The sequence below is a fragment of the Sinocyclocheilus anshuiensis genome, unplaced genomic scaffold (assembly GCF_001515605.1).
Source record: "Sinocyclocheilus anshuiensis isolate Anshui unplaced genomic scaffold, SAMN03320099.WGS_v1.1 scaffold1810, whole genome shotgun sequence".
Lineage (NCBI taxonomy): Eukaryota > Metazoa > Chordata > Actinopteri > Cypriniformes > Cyprinidae > Sinocyclocheilus > Sinocyclocheilus anshuiensis.
This window is the reverse complement of record NW_015547669.1, coordinates 105184-126094: the sequence shown is the minus strand read 5'-3', so window position 1 is coordinate 126094 and position 20911 is coordinate 105184. Positions and strand designations below refer to the sequence as shown.

General features: G+C 37.6%; 1 protein-coding gene across 1 annotated transcript in view; it reads right to left on the bottom strand.

The window, feature by feature from the left end:
* Positions 1–1708: 1708 nt before the first annotated feature.
* The window catches only part of LOC107702700 (calsequestrin-1-like), a 22659-nt gene continuing 3456 nt past the window's right edge, over positions 1709–20911 (bottom strand). Inside the window, exons 2-13 of the mRNA XM_016505099.1 lie at positions 19098–19117; positions 9532–9564; positions 7119–7212; positions 5273–5373; positions 5088–5199; positions 4916–4989; positions 4397–4527; positions 4214–4259; positions 4061–4115; positions 3879–3979; positions 3087–3161; positions 1709–2267 (exon numbers count right to left, since the gene is read on the bottom strand). Of these exons, the coding sequence (XP_016360585.1) occupies positions 2043–2267; positions 3087–3161; positions 3879–3979; positions 4061–4115; positions 4214–4259; positions 4397–4527; positions 4916–4989; positions 5088–5199; positions 5273–5373; positions 7119–7212; positions 9532–9564; positions 19098–19117 (1067 nt within the window). The 3' untranslated portion in view covers positions 1709–2042. The remainder of the gene's footprint in view (positions 2268–3086; positions 3162–3878; positions 3980–4060; positions 4116–4213; positions 4260–4396; positions 4528–4915; positions 4990–5087; positions 5200–5272; positions 5374–7118; positions 7213–9531; positions 9565–19097; positions 19118–20911) is intronic.

Genomic DNA, 20911 nt, shown 5'->3' with positions numbered 1-20911 from the left:
CTCAAAAAATGCTGGGAAATCACTTCATGTAGCCCTACAAGAGTGATTACTGATAAACTGTCTGAAAAAAGAAAGTAATGCTTTAGAGAAGAAAGAAATCAACCACTGACTTTCAAAGCTGCTACACAGTAACGACTTTCTACTAAGTATACTACTAGTACACTGATATTTGTATACTTACTACATAAAGTATACTTAAAAATATACTTGAACTTTACTTAAGTATACTTAATAAAATAAACTTGTAGTATACTACTTTTTGGTAAGGGGTAGCTATCAGTGCAGAAGAGAGGATGGAAAACCTTTGCACATGTCCAGTCCAGTGATTGGGAAACAAAGGACCTGAGAAACAAAATAAACAAATGACATGTCTGTTGGATCTCAAGCCACATAGAGACGCGTGTTTGTAAAATCAGATGACATGCCTTTTTGCCTACTGAATACAAACAAAACATACCTGATCACCAGATATTTCCAAGAATAGCCTTTTTTTTGCAGACTGTATGAAAAAAAGCAATTTTTTAATGATGTGCCACAGGAGTTTTCAAATATATATTAGTCAGAGGGAATCGAATTGTAGATAAACGTGAACATTAGACGAGGAACATTGGTGTTTGCTTTATTAGCTGCAATGGAACTTGACAAGTTGCGGTTTTTTAGTTACATGTATATTCAGTTTGGGTTTGTATTTTAAATTGTATTTTGTAAAAACCATTGAGCTTGTCCTGAAGCTCTTTTATTGTTAATTCCTTCACTTGGCCTTTGTCGTCCTGGCCGTACTAGCCCTTCCCTGTGTACTGATTGTTCTTTAGACAGCAGGTGGCTCTCCAGTAGTACTTTGACACTGTGACTCTCTTATTAATTTTGACTTTTGTGTCAGGAACTACACCAGTCACCACATAAGCTGCCTCATCACAGGATTTGAGGTCTTCTATTACAGCTTCCTCATGTCTCAGCCAAACCTTCTGACTGAAATCTGAATTCTGCCGAGCTGCGCTGGTCAGTGTGGATGTGGCCAGCATTGACAGATGATTGTTGGTGTGAAGCACGGGATAGAGGTGACCTTTGTTATAGCCAGAGCTATACAGAAGAAAGTGACAGAAGAAAAACAAGCCGTCTCATGGTGAATCTCTGAAATCCTGAGTCTGCAGAAAGGAGGTTAACGCTCTCCTTTACATAGTCGAAGGGGAGGGATGGGAATCACATGACTGTAAGTTACCTCTGTGATTATATTCTGTGCAAATTTGTCATAAGTTTGAAAATATGAAAATGTAACATTCATATTTTCCTGAAATTCAAATATTTAAGAAACACAACCCAAACCTTTGCTTGCACACACACAGACACACACTCACACTCACACTCACACACACTCGCACGCACACGCACACACTCACTCTCACTCTCACACTCACATGCACACACACACACACACTCGCACACACGCACTCTCACACTCACACGCACTCGCACACACTCACACACACACACACACACACTCGCACACACGCACTCTCACACTCACACGCACTCGCACACACTCACACACACACACACACACGCACGCACACACACACACACCTTGTGTAAACATCTTGAGTAAACACACACACACACAAATATTACACAGAGATTAAGATTCTTGATAGATGGCATTTTTTTCCCCATCACTTCTTGTTGCATCTATGTTGGAACAAAAAACAAGGATTTTTTTTATTTATTTTTTTTACTTATATCTTTTATTTAAGACCTTCCAGTGAGCATCAGTAATGCTGCTCTAAAAGTCAATAAAAATATCAAAATAGTTGTTACAAGGCTTTGCTATTTTTTAACAAACACCACACATGTTCTCAGCAGATGCCTTTCATTGGCAGCGAAACAGGTGCAGTGACCCGCAAATACGATGTTTATTTTCCTGAAGAATGAGTGGAGTTAAACAATGAGACGAGACAAATTGTTTCTCCTCCAGACAGCAATTACAGGACAGCTCAGTTTGTGAGGATGTGAACACAGACAGACTGAAGAGTTATGTCTGAGATCATTTATTCATCATCATCATCCTCATTGTCGTTGTCATCATCATCATCATCATCTTCGTCGATGTCGTCATCATCATCATCGTCCTCCTCTTCATCATCATCATGGTTGTAGTCAGTTTCGTCACCAGGGTTGATTCTTCCAGACATCACGTCTTCGATCCAGGTGTCGAGCTCGTCAGCGGTCGGCATGTTCTCTTCATCATCCATCTCCATCCACACACTGTCAGCCTGAGAATCACACACAAGACCAATCCCAGACAGAATAAGATTTCACAAAGTCATATGAATTAGCCACCAAACTACCATGAGATTGTGTTGGACAAACACACTTAGAATAATCACAAACATCAAAAACCTCCATAAGGTTGTGCTTATGAAGTACACGATGATACTCTCAGACACTGGAGACTTGAGTTACATGATTAAGTGAAGAGAATGACTCGAGACTTGACTTGGACTTGAACTGCATGATTTGACAATACTTCATAACAACTCTAATTAAATTATTATTAAATCAATCAACATCAGGTGATAAAATGCAAGCCCCCACTGATCAGTCTCATGACTTTTTTTAATATTTATAAAATATATTTAAACAATATTTCCAGAATATCAACATGATTGCAAATGTCTATACTGATTTAATAAACACAAAAAGTTAATAAAGTGACATTTTAGACATACTCTATTTCTCCAACAAACGTAGTTCCAGAGGAAGCAAAAAGTTTTGCATCTTGGAGCAATACATAATGGTGTTATGCTACTGAACGAATCAGTTCAGAGATTCAGTGTCCCATTCACGATCACAGTCAATTGAATTGAATCACTGTTTTGAACAAATCACTTGAATGAATGAATCAGTGACTCACTCATTAAGACACTGATTTGCCAACAAGTATCCGACCTTAATGCTAAAGATAATTGGTTTTAAGAACTGTTCTTGGAACTTTGAGGAACCAGAAATAGTTCTTCTATGACATTGCTGTGAAAACCCCCTGGAGTTGCACATGTGTGATCACTGGCAGTAAAGATAAATGATGTGCTCACATCCTCAACGTCCACCACGCCGATCTGTGGAGACGAGAGGTCAATGCCGAAGGTCTTCTCCCAGTACGGCACCATCTGAGGGCACACAGTGGGGTCAAATGTCAAACCTGGGTTCACATTCGTGTAACTGAGGCATTGTGGGAAGTTGCATTTGTAAATGAGCATCCACTCAAACAAAAAAAAAAAATTTTTTTATTTTTTAAATCCTTGGAGGTTTTTAGAGCTGATGTGCCCCGCATACTCATTCAATTCATTCAGTTGTCAACTATCTCCAGTAGAGCGCAGCAGAGTCAAACAATATATGATCCTTATGTTGAAGCACCTGCTGAGCACACAATGTGTTGTTTATGTAGTATAATTTATTGTTTATGTCATTAAATTGATTTTAGGAATCATGAAAATATACAGTATATCCACTATATCAACAACAGCACAAATGTAAAAATGACATTGACAATCTATAATGACACAATGTTAAAGGTGCATCGTTCAAACAGTTGTCAACTATCTCCAGTAGAGCGCAGCAGAGTCAAACAATATATGATCCTTATGTTGAAGCACCTGCTGAGCACACAATGTGTTGTTTATGTAGTATAATTTATTGTTTATGTCATTAAATTGATTTTAGGAATCATGAAAATATATATCCACTATATCAACAACAGCACAAATGTAAAAATGACATTGACAATCTATAAGGACACAATGTTAAAGGTGCATCGTTCAAAAACATGTTCTTGGAGAAATCAAAGGTATGTTCAATGGATACCGTATTATAGAGGTTTGTCATACCAGTGGGAAGTCATCAGGATCGATCCAGATGATGCTTAAGTCTGGGTTCTCTGTGTTTTCTTGAGCCACTTCCTTCAGGATCTCCAGGAATTCATAACCGTCTGGTAAAAGTCAATATTCAGTCATTTGGAGTCACGAACATGAAATCCCTCAGAGACTCTCAAACTCAGATCAGTGTTTACCAGGGTCAGACTCCTCAGCGAAGGCCACAATGTGCTGTCCGTTAATATCATCTTCCTAAAACAGGCACAAATCATAGAGTTAGTAACAGTCATGGCAACTGTTCAATATTCCTTATAGCTTTAGCTTTGGATAATGGACAGAGTTCGTCTTACCCAGATCTCATACATGCTGTGGGGCTCCAGCTTTCTTAGAGTTGGCCTAAAATAAGAAAAAAAAACAGAACTGCAGATTTTATTCAGGCATCCTTCTGAGAGGTCTTTTGAGGAAAAGTTGTGATTTTATATTGTATTTTCATTTTCTCTTCAGCCATTGGTTGAGCACTGATCAGAGTTCACCTGTCGTGCTCCTCGATGAAGCTGACGATGTCGTCCTCCGTGTAGGGTTTGCCGGGGATGCTGACGGGTTTGTTCATGAAGGGCTCGTAGAAATCCACTTCATTCATCTTCAGGTTTAACTTCTTAGCGATCTGGAAACGTTCAGGCATAACGCAGACCAGACACAATGAACACAGAGACCATTAAAGGCTTCTAGTCTTTTAAAGGCTTTTAGTCATTTCAAAATATTCAAAATATTTTTTTTCTACCTAATTGTACATTTTATGTGTAGAGAGTCGGATAGTCTTGTGGGCCCTCTGACACATATCGTAAAACATTGATTATCAAGATAAGAGCTTATGACAGGTCTGCCTTTAAAGATGTAAGTTGTAGTTATGTTAAAATAAATTCAAATCAAAATGAATTAGGTCTTTACTTGTTTTATAAGGCTATGTTTAACATCATTCAATAACCACATACCCCTTTGTGAATGAATGAATGCATGAATGCATGAATGAATGAATGTGTGGAAGTAGCTACCTTTGGCTCAAATGTGGCAAAGAACTTGATGAAGGGATGAAATTCTTCAGCTGCGTCATCGTACTCAATGAAGTCTGAGAAATAACAGCATTGGCATGATGGAAGCTGCTTGTTACAAGTATACGAGTAATCAGAATTAATTAAAGAAGTTCAGGTGTAACGGCATACTAACGTGAAGATTTGGCGCTCTTGAAGTAGGCCATCAGTTTGATGTCCTCCTCGATGTGATGGAAGCCTTTGAGCTCTCTGTCATTACTGATGATCTCCACAGGCTCCTCGATCACCTGACAGAAGAACCAGTCACTCAATAATCAATGACCTTTAGATGCGTGATCGGTTATGATGATAAACACTCACGTCATAGAGGAACTCCAGCAGCGTGTCGGCCGCCAGCTCTCCATCGTACTCGATGATCTCGTCATCAGCAAAGATGTAGATGCTGTCCACCTCCAGCAGACCTGCCCAAAATAAGCATCTGAACGTTTCAGAGGTGTTTGAATGGACTGGCAGATTAAAGACGGACGGGATACTATATCAACATTTGCACAACATGAATAACCCAAGAAGGATTTTCCTGGAACAACACTTTTATCGGTAACACTTTATTTCGATAGTCCACTTTAGACATTCTGCTAACAGTACGTAAATTTGCTACTACATGTCAACTAGCAGTCATTAGAGTATTAGTAGACTGTCTGCTTAATAACTTCTAACACTGTATTTTGATGGGTCCACAACATACAACATACTGACTATGAGAAAGTTTGCAAGTATATGTCAACTTATTCTACTAACCCTAAACCAACCCTGACAGTCTACTCTGAGAGTTAGTAGACATGTAGTTGTGAATTAATGAGAATTAATTGACATATAGTTGACATAGTTAGTTATAGTTAGTAGAATGTCTAAAGTGGACTATCAAAAATAAAGTGTAACCCTTTTATCAACCAATTATAGTCCTATATCCACTCTTAAAATCAGAAGACAATGTTTTAATGATAATAATACAGATCAAGAACACGCCCTATTTATGCAAACTGCATAAAGCAACAGGTCACTCCACAATCATTGGCTTATTCACTTCAACATCTTAAATTTCAGTCTGTTCCTCAACAAAGATGCATCGTAAACATATTTTTTTGACGCTATAAATAAAGATTATTGGAATATGTTTTTATTGTGTTTTATTGCTGTTTCTTTGTAATTAGTTTTGAAATGTACTAGCAATTGGTGAAAATCATTTCAAAGCAAATCCTACACCATTTATTTTTCTTCAGTGTGTTGCAAGGGTTCAGAAAACTGCTCAAGTTGTATGAATTACTGTTTTGTTAGTGGTAACACTTTACAATACGTTTTATTTTACACTTTACAATAAGTTAATGAATTAACTAACACTGAGCAATAAATTAGTTGAAGTATTTATTAATCTTTGTTAATGTTGGTTAATAAAAATACAGCTTTTCATAGCTAGTTCATGTCAGCTCAAGTCCATTAAATAATATTAACAGGTGCAACTTTTCATTTAAATAGTGTATTAGTAAATGTTGTAAAGTTACATTGGCCTTTTTATCCTTTTTAGAGCTGGTCACTGAATGCTTTCGTTATATGGAAAAGAGCAGCATGAATGTTCTAATAAATATCTCTTTTTTGTTCCATGGAAGAAAGAAAAGGATACAGGTTTGGAACAACTGAATAAATGAGCGAATAAATAATGACTGAGTTTTCGTCTTTGAGTGAATTATTGTAGATAATTCATTATAAGCGGATTTTCTGCGTTCATCTTTCTTGAGCATTGTAATAATAAACCAAGATAATTGGTGTTTTACAAGGAAATACTATTTCAGTCTTTCTACTTTCACATTTTCTCATTTAATTCAATGTGTTGCTTGTCGTTTGTTTGTGAATATTTATGATTTAAATTGCACTTTCTAAGTGAAAATTATTTCAAAGTAAATCCGACACCAAATGTTTTTCAGTGTATAGGTTATGATGAAACGCAAGACAGTGTAAGGAAATACAATAACCGCTAATCCTTTTGCTACAGAGAAAAATTCAGTTTTCTGTTATACAAAGCATTAATTTTCATGTACTGTTCACCAGCAGCGTGTACTTCAACAGACTGATGGCTATCAGAAAGTGAAGGTAAGAATTGTATTACAGGCAGAAAACGGAAGATAATAGATCTCAGATGCATTCGTATTACCCAGCATCTTAGCAACCGCTCGGTCTTTCTTTGAATCCACCAAACCGAATCCAATGTCCTCATCTTCAAAATCATCAAGCACCTGGGCCGCAAGCTGCAGGAATAAGAAAGAGTTTATTGTACTGTATGCAAGTCTGAATCAGAATCAGTCTAATCTAAACAAACAACGCATCAATGCAGAGCGTTCAGTCCTTTTATAGTCGTGTTGGGCCATTCAGTAAAACAGCCATAATGCAGCCATAAAACACGTCGACCCAATGAGGCAAAGACACCTCTCTCTCATACTATATACTCAAAGCCAAACGAGACACAAGGCCGTCAAAGCAAATGCCAGAAGTGCTGCCTCTGCACTTTCTAAATCTGTGTGAAATAGGAGCTGAAGATGGACAAGGGATCTGACCAATGCAGGGTTTGATCGGGCATGTCAAAGACTGGAAATACGGACACAGGTGCAAATGTATAGTTACTGTATGTATGCTGTCGCTTGGGTCAACCGCATACATAAACATACAGACACACCAATGCACACGTGACCAATCTACACATGCCTTCTTAAAGTTGCACTCATTCATTTTCCTCGTATACACACATGCTTGAAATGAGAGCATATGTATACATAACAGCAACATTCAACACAATAAATACATGAAGAAGAATATCATACATACGGTAGTCATTTACCTTCAAGTATCAAATGCACTGAAACGTCCTTTAGATTCCACCTTACCAAAGCGCCAAAGCATTCGACCCTTTACAGGCCTTCTTTCTGACTTCACATATTGCAAAACCCTTGCAAACCATTACACATCGCAACTGAATTTCTCACACCCTCACATTTGTACATAAATGAAGAGTTCACCAAATCAAAATCGATTTACTCACCATCATGACATGTATAACCCATATTACATTTGAGTGAAATAAAAGAATAACAGAGTGAAAAAGAAGTGCGCTTAATTGTATTTTATGTGCACATCAAATTTTAAAATATATATATTTTTAAACTGTACTTGCAGATAATATACTATTAAATAATTAAAAGGCCACTTAAGTGACTTAAAGAGAGACACTTTCACGAGTGAACACAACACACTTAAGTGCACTTTGTAATATTTTAAAGTACATTTTTAATCATTGTTTCACATCTTTTGCCATGTTTACACTTATTCTGATGTGTTGACTATCATACTAAAGCACATGTAAAGGACTTGACTATCATTTTAACTCTAGTGTGCTATTCAATATTACATTTATATATACAGTTAATATATTTTAAATGCGCTAAATTGCAACTTCAATACAAATGTATTTAAATACATGATATACACATGCCATTAAAGTATATTCAACTGAAAGTACATTAAAGTCAGTACATTCAGAAATTGCACTGTCTTTAACCATATTTCAAAGATGATATATGTAATTATGAAATAACATAAAAAATCTACTTAAGTCCTACTTAAGTGGGTCAAAAACATTCTAAAGTTCACGTAATTGCATTTATTATAAATTCAAATAATATTCATGCATTTTCATTTAATTGCAGTAAACATGCAGTTAAGAGTGTGAAAACATTACATCCAGTTCACATTATATAGTATAAACTATAATTCAGGAGCCCTGGACTTCTTTTTGACAAAAGGGACCCATGCTCTCAAAATTCAGAACAGTAGTCTATATGATTGATGTGGTGTGACTGAAGTCTTCTGTAGTCATACAATAACAAGTTGTTATTCTCTGAAATTCTCAAATCATTGACATAATTAAACTTGATGCATGAAAATAATGTTGTCAATGTTGACAGATGCCACTGGTTTCGACTAACATGAGGGTGAGTAAATGATGGCAGCATTTTCATGTTCGGGTGAAACAGTTTTTGAACATCCCTGGCTGTAACAAATCAGCACACAAGCGTCAAAGTCACGTCACTCAAAACACGACACTTTAGCTTGATTCCTCCATTTCTCTTCATCAGAGTTTGTCCCCATCTAGCTGAGCGTTTAACACATCCTGCTCATGATGTAGACGCCGGGACAAACTCTGCTCTTCTCGAGGGTGAGCGTCGCATTCAAGAACAGGCCAATAAGCGGACATATGTGTTAATGGCAGCGACTGGTCACTCATTGTCTCGGCCTCACAGGAAGTGCTATCCTGTAGAAACTCACTACGGCAGCTCTCACCGGCCACATCCAACACGTCTGAAGGAGCATCATTCATTCTCTCCATGGGTCTTACAAACCGCTCATAAGTCATAAAAGGGCTTTAGAGTGGACAGTGAGCAGCCCTAGTGAGGGGGGAAGGATGCTGTTCAGATATTTTGGATGAAGCTTTAGTGATAAGCCAGACTTGACAAACACAGAGGAAGAAAGAGAGAACAGAACAAAACACAAGTCATTCGAGGGCCTGAACATACCTGGTACGTCAGGGCGGCGGGGCTTGTTAGCAACTGCAGAGAAAGGTCAGGTGACTTTAGAGTGTTAAAAACTATGACATTTTTAAGCAGAAAGAATGAAATAGTATTTTCTTGCAAAATGTACCCATTCATCTTTAATTGCAACTTCCAAAAGTAATTTATTTACAGTGTAATTTCATCAACTTTTTTCACGTTTCACACAAAGTATGATTACAATGGCAGATTATCAATTAATAAAGGTTTATTTTTGTGCAGATCCTTGCACAATACTATGTTATGAGCTCAACGCACTTTTACCATAGTGCATGATTTGTAAACTAATACATTTAGATGTTTGCACCACATAAGCAGCTCTATATGTTTGGCTTTTCCAACATAGCAAACTTGCTCAGGAGTGCACCCGGTATAGCATTGCACCTGTGATGTGAAGTACTTGAGAATGAGTCCCGTCAGACATGATGCTTGTAAAAGCAAGATAAAATGACATGGTGCTTCAGCATTTATCTCATGTGTTTTATCTCGTGTTTGCTATCATTCAGGTTTTGGATTGGGTTTAGTGTGGGTGGGACATTATTTTTAAACGTTTAAAGTTTAATTTCCAAACTGCCATGATACATGCAACAACTAGTGCAATAAAATGTAACCAGTTTCACATTCATCTGTATTAGATAAAAATGGGAAAAATACCAAACTGTTCACTATTCACAATATAACCCCCCACCACTCCCAATCCTTCAAAGGTATCTAAAGGCAATTAAATAATAAAAACATTAAACATTTTTGTTAGATCCTGATTTTTTTTTTTTTGTAAAATAAACATTGCTCTGTATTCGTAGCACCAGACTGTTAAGTTGAAGTATGTTTATCTGTGAGAAGCTGACAGCTGAAATGACTCAGCTATGATTCATATTTGACAGCATGTGTTCAGACAGAGACAGAAGCTTAGAAACCGAGAAAAAAATAATTTTTTAAACACCAGAATCATTTTTGACACAATCATGGATGTTTTGTGTGAAAGGACTGAAAGGTCGAATTCAAATGACTGTTCTTTAGATGGTAAAGAGAAACTGAATTGCCAAAAGGACTAATTTTCCCATCAAAATGTTTTATTCCTTTTATTCCGTGATGTTTAACATGACCGGAGAGGTCTGACCTTCACTTTAGAAGTTAATGGGTTCAGGAAATAAAAAAAAAGTATAAATAAAAAATAAATAAATACATAAAAAACAATGAGCTAAATGTTTCTTTAAAGATCTAAATCTGTACCAGAGAAGGTCAATTCCATCCTTGACCTGAGGTGATCAAAGGTGATTTCATAAAAACTACTTTAAATAGTAACTTTTTTTTTTTTTTTTTACAAAATTCTTCTTTTATCATACAGTTTTGGAAAGTCATAAAGATTAGTACATGACAAAATGGAGAAGTGCTACTCATCTAGTTATGTTCCCCTTCAGGAACTCATGCTGCGTCAGAGAACACTTTGGGAATGCTTATGCGTAATCCAGAATCACATGACGTCACCGGCAGGGTTGTAGCAACCAGGAAGCATAAAAGCACGTGCGTTGGAGACAGCGGCAGCTTCTGCCGTTCAGTATAAGCGCTCTATGTTTGTATTATCTTATTTACTGTCTTTGAATCAAAGCATTATGGCAAGCAAGGGACAAACAGGCTTTCAGACTGTGTGTTCCTGCCTGCTCGCACTTCATTACAGGTGTGGATACACACAGCTTGTGTGTCGCTTGTTTGGGAGCGGTCCATCCAGTTTGAGGAGCTGTTGGAGGTAGTGACTCGAGCAGTGGCCAAGCTACTCCCCCAGAAAAACAAAAAGAGCCGGGGCGGCACTCTAGATCGAAGTCTTCAAGGGAGATGACGGGTCTGAGGACAAGTGCGTCAGGACTTCTGAGGGCAGGCCTCTCTGTGGAAGAGTGGTGTACACCACATCATACGGTGCCCATCTCTCCTCAGTGCCCTCAGGAGATCGGTCTGTGCCCCGGTGCTTCAGGGCACAGCTGTCTCCAGCGAGCGCATCTCTCAGCATCCGCCCGTAAACGTAGTGGTTCTGGAAGGCTCACTACCTCCAAGGAGCAGCTAGATTGGCTGTTCACTGCTGGTCCTCCGCTTCATGGCACCAAGCTAGCTGCTCTAAGTACACCAGAGGTCACAGGATTTGGCAGTGGTTTTAGAGGCCCTTTCCAAACCTCCCTTTGAACCCCTGGAGGAGGATTCATTGATATTTCTTACAGTCAAGAGTGTACTTCTGCTAGCCATCTCTTCCCTGAAGAGAGTCTGTGATTTTCAGGCTCTTTCTGTTGCCCCCTCTTGTCTTGAGTTTGCCCCTAGCATGGCCAGAGCCTATCTTTACCAGACCGGGGTATGTCCCCAATGTGCTCTCTGTCATTCCATGGCCAGTCGTGCAGCAGGCCTTCTACCCTCCTCCCTTTCAGGACCCTGACCAGGACAAGCTTAACCGTGTGTGTCCAGTGCGAGCTGTCCTGTGGAGAAAGTCGGACCAGTTGCTTGTCTGCTACAGTCCGTATAAGAAGAGTCTTCCTGCAAATAAGCAGACCTCAGTTCTCTCGGCCTAGCTGTGCCCATCCACACTAGACAAAGATTTGTCAGTCTGGCGGCGTGGACATACTCGTTCCCAAAGCGTTCTCCAATGCAACCTAAGTTCCTGATGGGGAGCGTCTCTAGTTTACGCATGTAACCTTAGTTCCCTGAGGGAACGAAACGCTGCATAACTTATGAGGCATTTTTAGTTCACCAGTTCAATGCTAAATGTGTTCTTCTATTGCCCAGTCTCTTGCTCTCTCTGTGTGTAAGGCCTATAAACAGTCAAGGTTTTTCAAACATCTTCAAAACTTCCAAACAAGACTTTATCAATCCAACATTCAAAATTGATCTTAGCTATCATTACTTTTGTAGTTAAAGTTATGCAAATTTCTTTGAATTCCAATTAAATCCTTTCATTCACATTTGAATTGCAGTTTTGCATCCTCGATTTAAATTCAGTTCAATTTCAAGAACTGCATTGGAATTTAAAAAGCAATCAATTACATAGAAAACTGATATATTCAGTCCTGATTCACTTAGCATTTACACTGTCATTCAAAGCATAGGGATTGGACAGCTGTTATGGCAGTTACTCAAATTAACTGCACTAGAGCAATCGCACCAGAGTTCATTTTAATCGAACCAAACCTGCCATTAATTGGCTGTTGAGAGCTAAAGTGAGCAGCCACTGTCTGTCATTTCTTCTGTTGCGATACATTTGCAGTGCATCTTTCTCCCTGAGGAGGAGTCTGAAGACCCTGTGCGCTGTCTTGGGGTTTTATGAGTGTCGTGGATTGGGCTGGTGGTTCAGTGAGTGATTGAGTTCGCTCTGATGACTCATGAGCGCATCACCTCACCTCTGAATCATCATCGCTGAGCACACTAAACAGCAGCGTCTGTTTCTGTCCCCTCCACACATAAAATCATCCTGAGAGAGGACGGCGGGTTCAGCACTTCCAAAGCGGCGCAACCCGACTGCAGCTGGTTAACAGCGATAAAAAAGAGTGATGATATACGCCAAAAGGCCAACAAAAAAGAATGATGCTTTTAATCTGATGGACCCACAATTTAGTATCAACATTTCAGTGAACATTTGCCGTTTGGGAAATATGAAACGGCTATGACTACAGAGCAAGACATATTAAAATCATAACTACAATCCTGAAGGCACCAAGACAATATCTAATGAAACTCGACGCATTCAGCGCTCAATCATTTTCACGTTCAGTTTATTCTCCTCTGCCAGTCAGCAATGCCCCTGTTTTACATGATTATCACATTATCGTATGGTTCTATTCATGCATTTCCTGCCAGTGATTCATTGTTTTGAAATTCAAAATTGGTTCAGGTGTGAAGAAGGCAAGGAAAGGCAAGGTTATTTAGCACATTTCATACACAGTGGGAATTCAATAAGCTTAAATAAATGAATGCATAAAACATTTCATAGTTAATATTAACAAATAAAAACACAATACAAGTAAGAAGTAAAAACTGAAAAAAAAGACATTTTATTATGAAAATAAGACTAAAATTTAAATTAAATGTTTAAATTAAAATAAGATTCAGTATGAAGGACATAAAAGGAAAATAAAAAAAGAAGATCAGAGCAGTGTGATTGGTTAGAAAAAGGTAATTTTGACTATTTGTCTTACAATTCTGACATTTTTCCTCATGATTGTGAATTTATATTTCACAATTTGGACTTTGTTTTCTAAAAATTGTGAATTTAATTGAGAAATCTTTTCTCATAGTTTATATATTGCAATCGATAACTCACAATTGCAAGACAAAAGTCAAAAGTGCAAAATACAAACTCACAGTTGCGAGAAAAAAAGATATTGAACGTTTAGTTTGAGACACTTTGTAAATGAGATTCTCTGAGCATGTGGCACGCTTGTTTCAGACAGTTATTGTTTTATTAATCTACATTTGCTTTCTCTTAGCTGCTTTTGTTACATATTGATGTCGTCAGTCAGATGGCATGTCAGTTCCTCACCAGAATGAGCTGCATTGTACTTTAATGCTATGATAGCAGCTGCGGATGGCAGTGGATCTCAGATTTTCTGTGCGGCCCTGAGTTCCTTTCTGCACCAAAGCAGGATTGGAGTCTATGCTTGAGAGATGCAAGTGCTCTTAAGAGTGTGATTCAGCTGGAATATGAACTCATAAAGAACACAGAGTGCTCAGACTTCTCATTTCACTGCGCGAGGCTCGCTCTCCACTGCAATGATGGGAAACACACAGAGAAAGATAATGAAGCATCTGAAGCGGCGCTTCATAAGTGATTACTCATTCATAAAGCCTCGACGGAGTCGAGATGCATCCAGTTCATTCGGTTTACAGCTATATGAATATGAAGACTCACATGCAGATGTGAACAGGAATTATACCGGTGGGTGAGAGCATGAGGTTAAAAGAACATCTGTGACATAATTGACAGGGGAATTATGTAATTGTCTAAAAATATACTCTTAAAGATACCGCATCATCTCACAAGTGTATATAATGAAATCTATAATTTAGTTTTCTTTATGATTTATAGATTCTTTATATTTTACTTCTGGCATTAAACCTTTTAAACTGAACTAGATTCATGACTGCATCTGACTGAAAAAAAAAGAGAAAAAACGAAATCCATCCCTTTAAGCCATTTCAAGCCCTTCATAAATATCAAGATGAAGGTTTATATTAAATATCGTTAAAAGGCTGCACAATATTAAGACAATATTGTTTATCTACCCATGAATCCCCTTGTGCCAAAACCACAACAAACGAGGAACAAAACTGATGCCATGATTGTCTGATATGAGATATAGTTGTGAAAGGCTGCGTTTAAACAGCCTGTGGCGTGAGCCTGTATTTTCCACATTAATAAGTCATATGTGCCATGAAGCACACAAAGATTATTATGCAAGACTCCACCGGCCGGCCATGAAAAATGCACACGGCTAGTCTATATACGTGAAGTACAAGAGAACAACACGACGAGTTCAGACCACGAATAATGGATGATTTATCAAGTTCAAGGAAAAAGTATAGTACGACTTACCTGGATTTCTGCAAAAGTTAGATCTGATCTAAAGCAACTGCATCACTACAACAGATAAACACAGTCTGCTTAAACAAAGAGGCCTAACATAGAAATGATGAGACGTGCTATTGTCTTTATTGGCCTGGAGTCCTATGGCCCACCTTACGACGATGCCGGAAAAAAAACACAGCAATAGTTCAACCACAAGCACAGCCAATGACATCAAACCTCATTGTGCAATGATGTCAAATACATAAATAGCAATGATGTTGATGTATTGCATATTTGATTTAGGGACTATACATGAGTCGGTCAATGATTTGATTGATTTGAGATTGAATAACCACTTACATTTTGCTCAGTCTTTCTTTTAAAATGAATGCATCAGACTTGAATTACATCGCTGGAGCTTTATGAATTACTTTTATGCTTCCTTTATGTTCTTACATTTTCTCGACTTGTGCATTATTTGAGCTGTAAAGTTAATTTACATTGACAAGCACTTTTTCAGTTACTCAAACGCTATGAAATGAAGGTGTGTGGTGAGTTTTTACCATCTCATAGAAATCTAAGATATATTAAAATCATGGCTGTGAGCAAAGCACTCTAGAAATGTTAAGGGTTAGTATGATTCTTCAAAGAGGATTCAGCTTACAGGAGGTAGAAAGCAGGTCTGATAACTTTTGATTACAAAGGTTATTTTACAAAATGAACAGTGACAATTTACATTATCTGTCAGAATGAATGTTTGTTTTATAAGCATCCTCTGCCTTATTTTGGACCTTGAACTCATACTGCTGAAGCTTATAATTGTCCAAAAAGCTATAAGTCTTTGTGCATCAGAAGGAATAGTAGGTTTACGTTTATGCATTTAGCAGATGCTTCTAGTGACTTAGAAATGAGGAACAAAGAGCAAAGAACCAACTCTTACTGTACATGTCCAAATTATAATGTCCAGAATTCGTGCTGATTTATGGCTGAACTGGCGATGACAGTTTGTAATGTGCTTGTAACAGCTTGCAGATGCCGAAATTACTGAAATAATGATTTCGACTGTGGTTTGGCTGAACTTCTCTTCATTAACTCAGTGAACCAAGGCACTTTGCTCTGCTAAATTTAAAAGTAATTTTCTTACATGAATAAGATATATGAATACATCCCACCATTATTCACAGAGCAGGTTAATCATTAATAATAACCACACACTGAGCAAGATTCACTTTTTTTGAACAGTCCCCATCTAAAACCTCACCAGATCATTTCACCAAACTCCTTTGAGATTCACCCATCGTAATGACAATTACAGGTACAACAATGAGAAATAAAACCTTAGTAATTATTATTAATAAAGTGTATTGTTTTTTTGTCCATTTTATTCCATAAACATGGTTGTTTTTGTGTTGTTACTCTATGATATTGCAAGTGTTGCCGTGCTGTGCTGAATATTTCAAATGCTCTAAATGTGCTGCACCATTTTGTTTATTATGTAACAAGAGCAACAAGTTTTGTTATTGGCAGACTCAAATAAAGTCTGTCTAACATGATAAATAATGCATTTGTGAATCAGAACACAGTGTTGTTCTTGGCTACAAATAAAAAGAAACCATAGCGCACTTAAAAATCTCTTCCACAGCTCGATTTGAGAAACGACACTGTGTTTTACAGTGGGTTTTTGATGAGGTGTTTGTTTATTGTCTCCAGCAGCACTATTAATGGCCAGATCCACTAGATGGCATGTTTTCAGCTTAAACTCAAACAAAGTTTGGCTTGAATTGATAGCATATGGGCAAAGACAAGGGAAATGAAGCAAAACTTGGTAAGTGAGGACAAGAAGAAAGAATCCAAAACTTGCAAGGACAGAACGAGCAACAGAAGGACAGAGCGGCTGAATGTGAGAACATTGGTCATGCCGGCTAAAATTAGCCGCTAACAGACAGACCCCAAGATAGCAGCAGCTATTCTAGCAGTGAATTTAGTAGGTCCGGATATTGCTGATGCATAGCAGCTCCTGGACCATGAGGGTTGTAACTGTCATGGTCAAGAAGACACGTACTCAATAGCGGAAGGTAAAAATAAAGACATTTAAATGCATTTAAAAACATTAGCATTGAAATGCATGACAATGTTTCAGTGCTTATGAAGGAATGAGAGCTGCATTATCATTCACATCCATCTCAATGGGAATGCTAATCATCACTAACTGATGGCATCACAAGAAACACACCAACTCAAACCTTCACTAGTGACGATCCTGATCTATGAGGTCAAAGATGGTGGACAGGACACACACGAGTCCATTTTAAACCTTGAACAACATCCAAAAATAATCTGTCACTGGTAAAACATCTGCTGTAATATAATGAAATACAGTACTGGCGATTTATATGCAGTTTAATTTGTCAGAACTCTTGCGAAAAAGGAGTACACTTTAGCATACTCTAAAATGAGTATTCAGAGATAATATATTTTAACAGAACATACTTAAGTGTGAACGGAATGTGACGTTTTCAGACACTTCATTTCATGTTAATGTTGATACATGTATTATATATGATTAAATGTATTGTATAAAAGTTGAAATTTATATTAAATGCAATTAGCTGAACTCTAGAGTGCTTTCTGACCCACTTAAGTAGGATTTAAGTACATCTTTTTACAATTACTTCTCTTGTCTTTAAAATTATGGTTAAAGTACTGCTGAATGTGCTGAAAAGCATTTATGGTAAATTAAAACATACTTCAATGCCATTTCAATTAAAACTAGTATGTCATTTATATATTATAAAAGTGTGCTTAAGTGTGTTAGGAAACATGGGTAGTTATGAAAGTGTCTCTTACTGTACCATGTGATAATGATGTCATTAGGTCAGATTGAGTTAGACCTATCGGACTCCGCCATCTAGAGTTTCATGCCAGAACTCTGTATATCACTTCACCCTATTGAAAAAAATATATATTTAAAATATATTTATTTCATACTAAGTATAGTTAAAATCTATTAACATATTTACTGACATATCGCTCGGGACTTACTGATATAAAAGTTATAATTCAACTTTATTTGGAGTACTACTTGAGCACAATGCACATTTTGTAATAGTAAGCCTAAAATGTGTTTTAATGTCACTTTTGATGAGGTTTGCATCATCTTTGAATAATATACTGTAGGTCTTTAAATGCAAGATATTTAAAGTGTACCTGAAGTATACTTGCAATAGTTCCACTTCAGCACAATCAAATATACTTCAGTATATCTTTAGTTGGACTTCAGCACTACTTTCACACAATTCAAGTGCATTAAGTATTAGCTGTTCCAATTTAGCAGACTTTAAGTATACCAAAAGTACAATGGCAGGGTATTTTTATTAAGCACATACATATGTAAATGTATTTGTAGTATGCTTAGCATGAAATATATTCATTTCGAATACATTTGAGTAATTATTAATTTTTCATTACTTAATTAATCATTACTAAATCATGCTAATGATTTAGTAATGATTCATTTTGCACAAAGGTAGAGTTTTGTCAACGCTATCTCACGACCAATTCGTACGTATTTTACGAGATGGCTAATTCGTACAACCTCACTCGTACAATTTTGTACGATTTGTCTAGACCCCAGTAACGGGTAGGTTTAGGGGTGGGGTTATGTGTAGGTCATTCGTACAAATTCATACGAATTGTGGAACTCTCGTAAAATACGTACGATTCAGCACAAATCATATGAATTTGTACGAGTGAGGTTGTACGAGTGAGGTTGTACGAATTCGTACGAATTAGCCACCTCGTAAAATATGTAAGAATTGCCGTGAGATCGGGCTGGTTTTGTACAAATCAAGACTGGACTGAAATCCAAAACCCTACCTGCTTTCGTGAAATTCAACCCCATTTCCCTTGAAACCCAATGGTCCTCTATAGCCCAGTTCATACATTCACTCGGACCTTCCCACTCATTCTTCTCTCATCGTTTCCCATGCACCTCCAAAGCAAGTTCCTCCACTTCAATTGGGATATTAATAAAGTTTGACACCTGACCTCAGCTCTTATATTTCATGTGCTGCCAGCTAAAACACTTTGAGGCATTTGAAGGGAGTTTTGTGTGGGAGGTTGAAGTGGATGCATGGACTGTAAATATATATTTTTGCTTTCTGCTATTTGGCAAATATCATTTGACACTGATAGAACGTTAATAGAAATTCAAAATCTGTGCCAGTGATGATGTTATAATGAATTTATAGTTTAACGATAACAAGAGATGGAGGTGTGTGTGTGTGTGTGTGTGTGTGTGTGTGTGTGTTTCTGTGTGTGTGTGTGTGTGTGAGAGAGAGAGAGAGAGAGAGAGAGTAGTAGAAAGTACAATGATACCCCATACATCCAAAAATTATGACAGCGCCCTCTTGTGGCAGGGTCTTTAATAAGCATCAGCGGATTAATTTACATTTGTACATCATTTTACATTTATGCATTTGTCAGTCAATTTTAACTAAAGTCACTTGGATTGCATTCACATACTTTGAATCACTGGAAACACAAAAAGGGGCCATTTTTTATTTGATGTGGACCACAATAATTGCATCATGTATTATTATATTATAATATATTATAATGTCATATTGGGAAACTGATTGTGCGCCACCAAAAATAAAGAGCCAGAAACAGCACTGTGAATGTTAATACAGAATACATTTAATATACTACAGATTTTGCATGTGTGCATATGCTCTCAGAAGGGCACTCATCCCCACCCGCCGCATGAGAGAGTGTTTATCACGTAATGCAATCACATGCAAACACAACATTTGCCCAAGACTACACTACTGGCACAGAATATGTGGACAGAGCGACAGAGGAAGACATTATTGCACTTGTAAACATGTAAACATAAGAAAACCTGACACGTACATATGCTTAGACGGTAGATGGTTTATTCAAATCTGACTTACAAGACAGAGATTTCCATCTGCTGCAGATCAGCCACAGTAAGTAACACCAGTCACAAATGTGCACAAAGATACAAAAGGCATCTGTTCATATTCTGTCAAAAATCTTTTTGTGGTGAATCTTGTTGCTTGGCAACTACAAATGTGACAGACTGTTCGCTGAAGTTGGTGTTTGCTGTTGGTTATTGGTTTGAATCTCTCTGGTTGTTTGAGGTGAGGGTCATCCAAAGTACCATCCAAAATACCAGAAGTAGTAGTTAAAGAACTGACCATCAAAAGACCCGATTGATCCCTACGCATTTATAGAAAAGTGTAAAAATCAAAGCAATGAAAACACAACCAATACTAGGCCTAAACCTCGTTTATTTTATACTGGAGCCGACGACATCTGCCCTCACAATAGCAGCGTTCTTTGCTCCCGGAGTCTCTGATGAGGAACGGTTAAACTGTGGCTCGGATCTGGGCCTAATTGGGTGGGTAATTATGGTTTGACACAAGCAGAGAGCAGAGTTAATTTACCACAGTCTGGCAAATGACATTGATAAGCATACCGGGAATAACGCGACCTTCAAGTCATGTTGCAATGATCGCATTTATAAGAGGCCAAGAACATAATTTCAAGTGGGAAACTCTGGATTTCCAACTTTCTGAGCTTGGTATTGACCGTAATAAATAAAGTTGTCATTTTGAATGTTGAGGGTATTTTATTTATTTTAATTTAATTTGCATCGTTATGCAAATCGTGAACAAAACTGAGAACTATGCAAATGCTTGACACATTCATTTTATTCCAGCCAACATCATCTACATCCAAATGCACACACACACACACACACACACACACACACACACA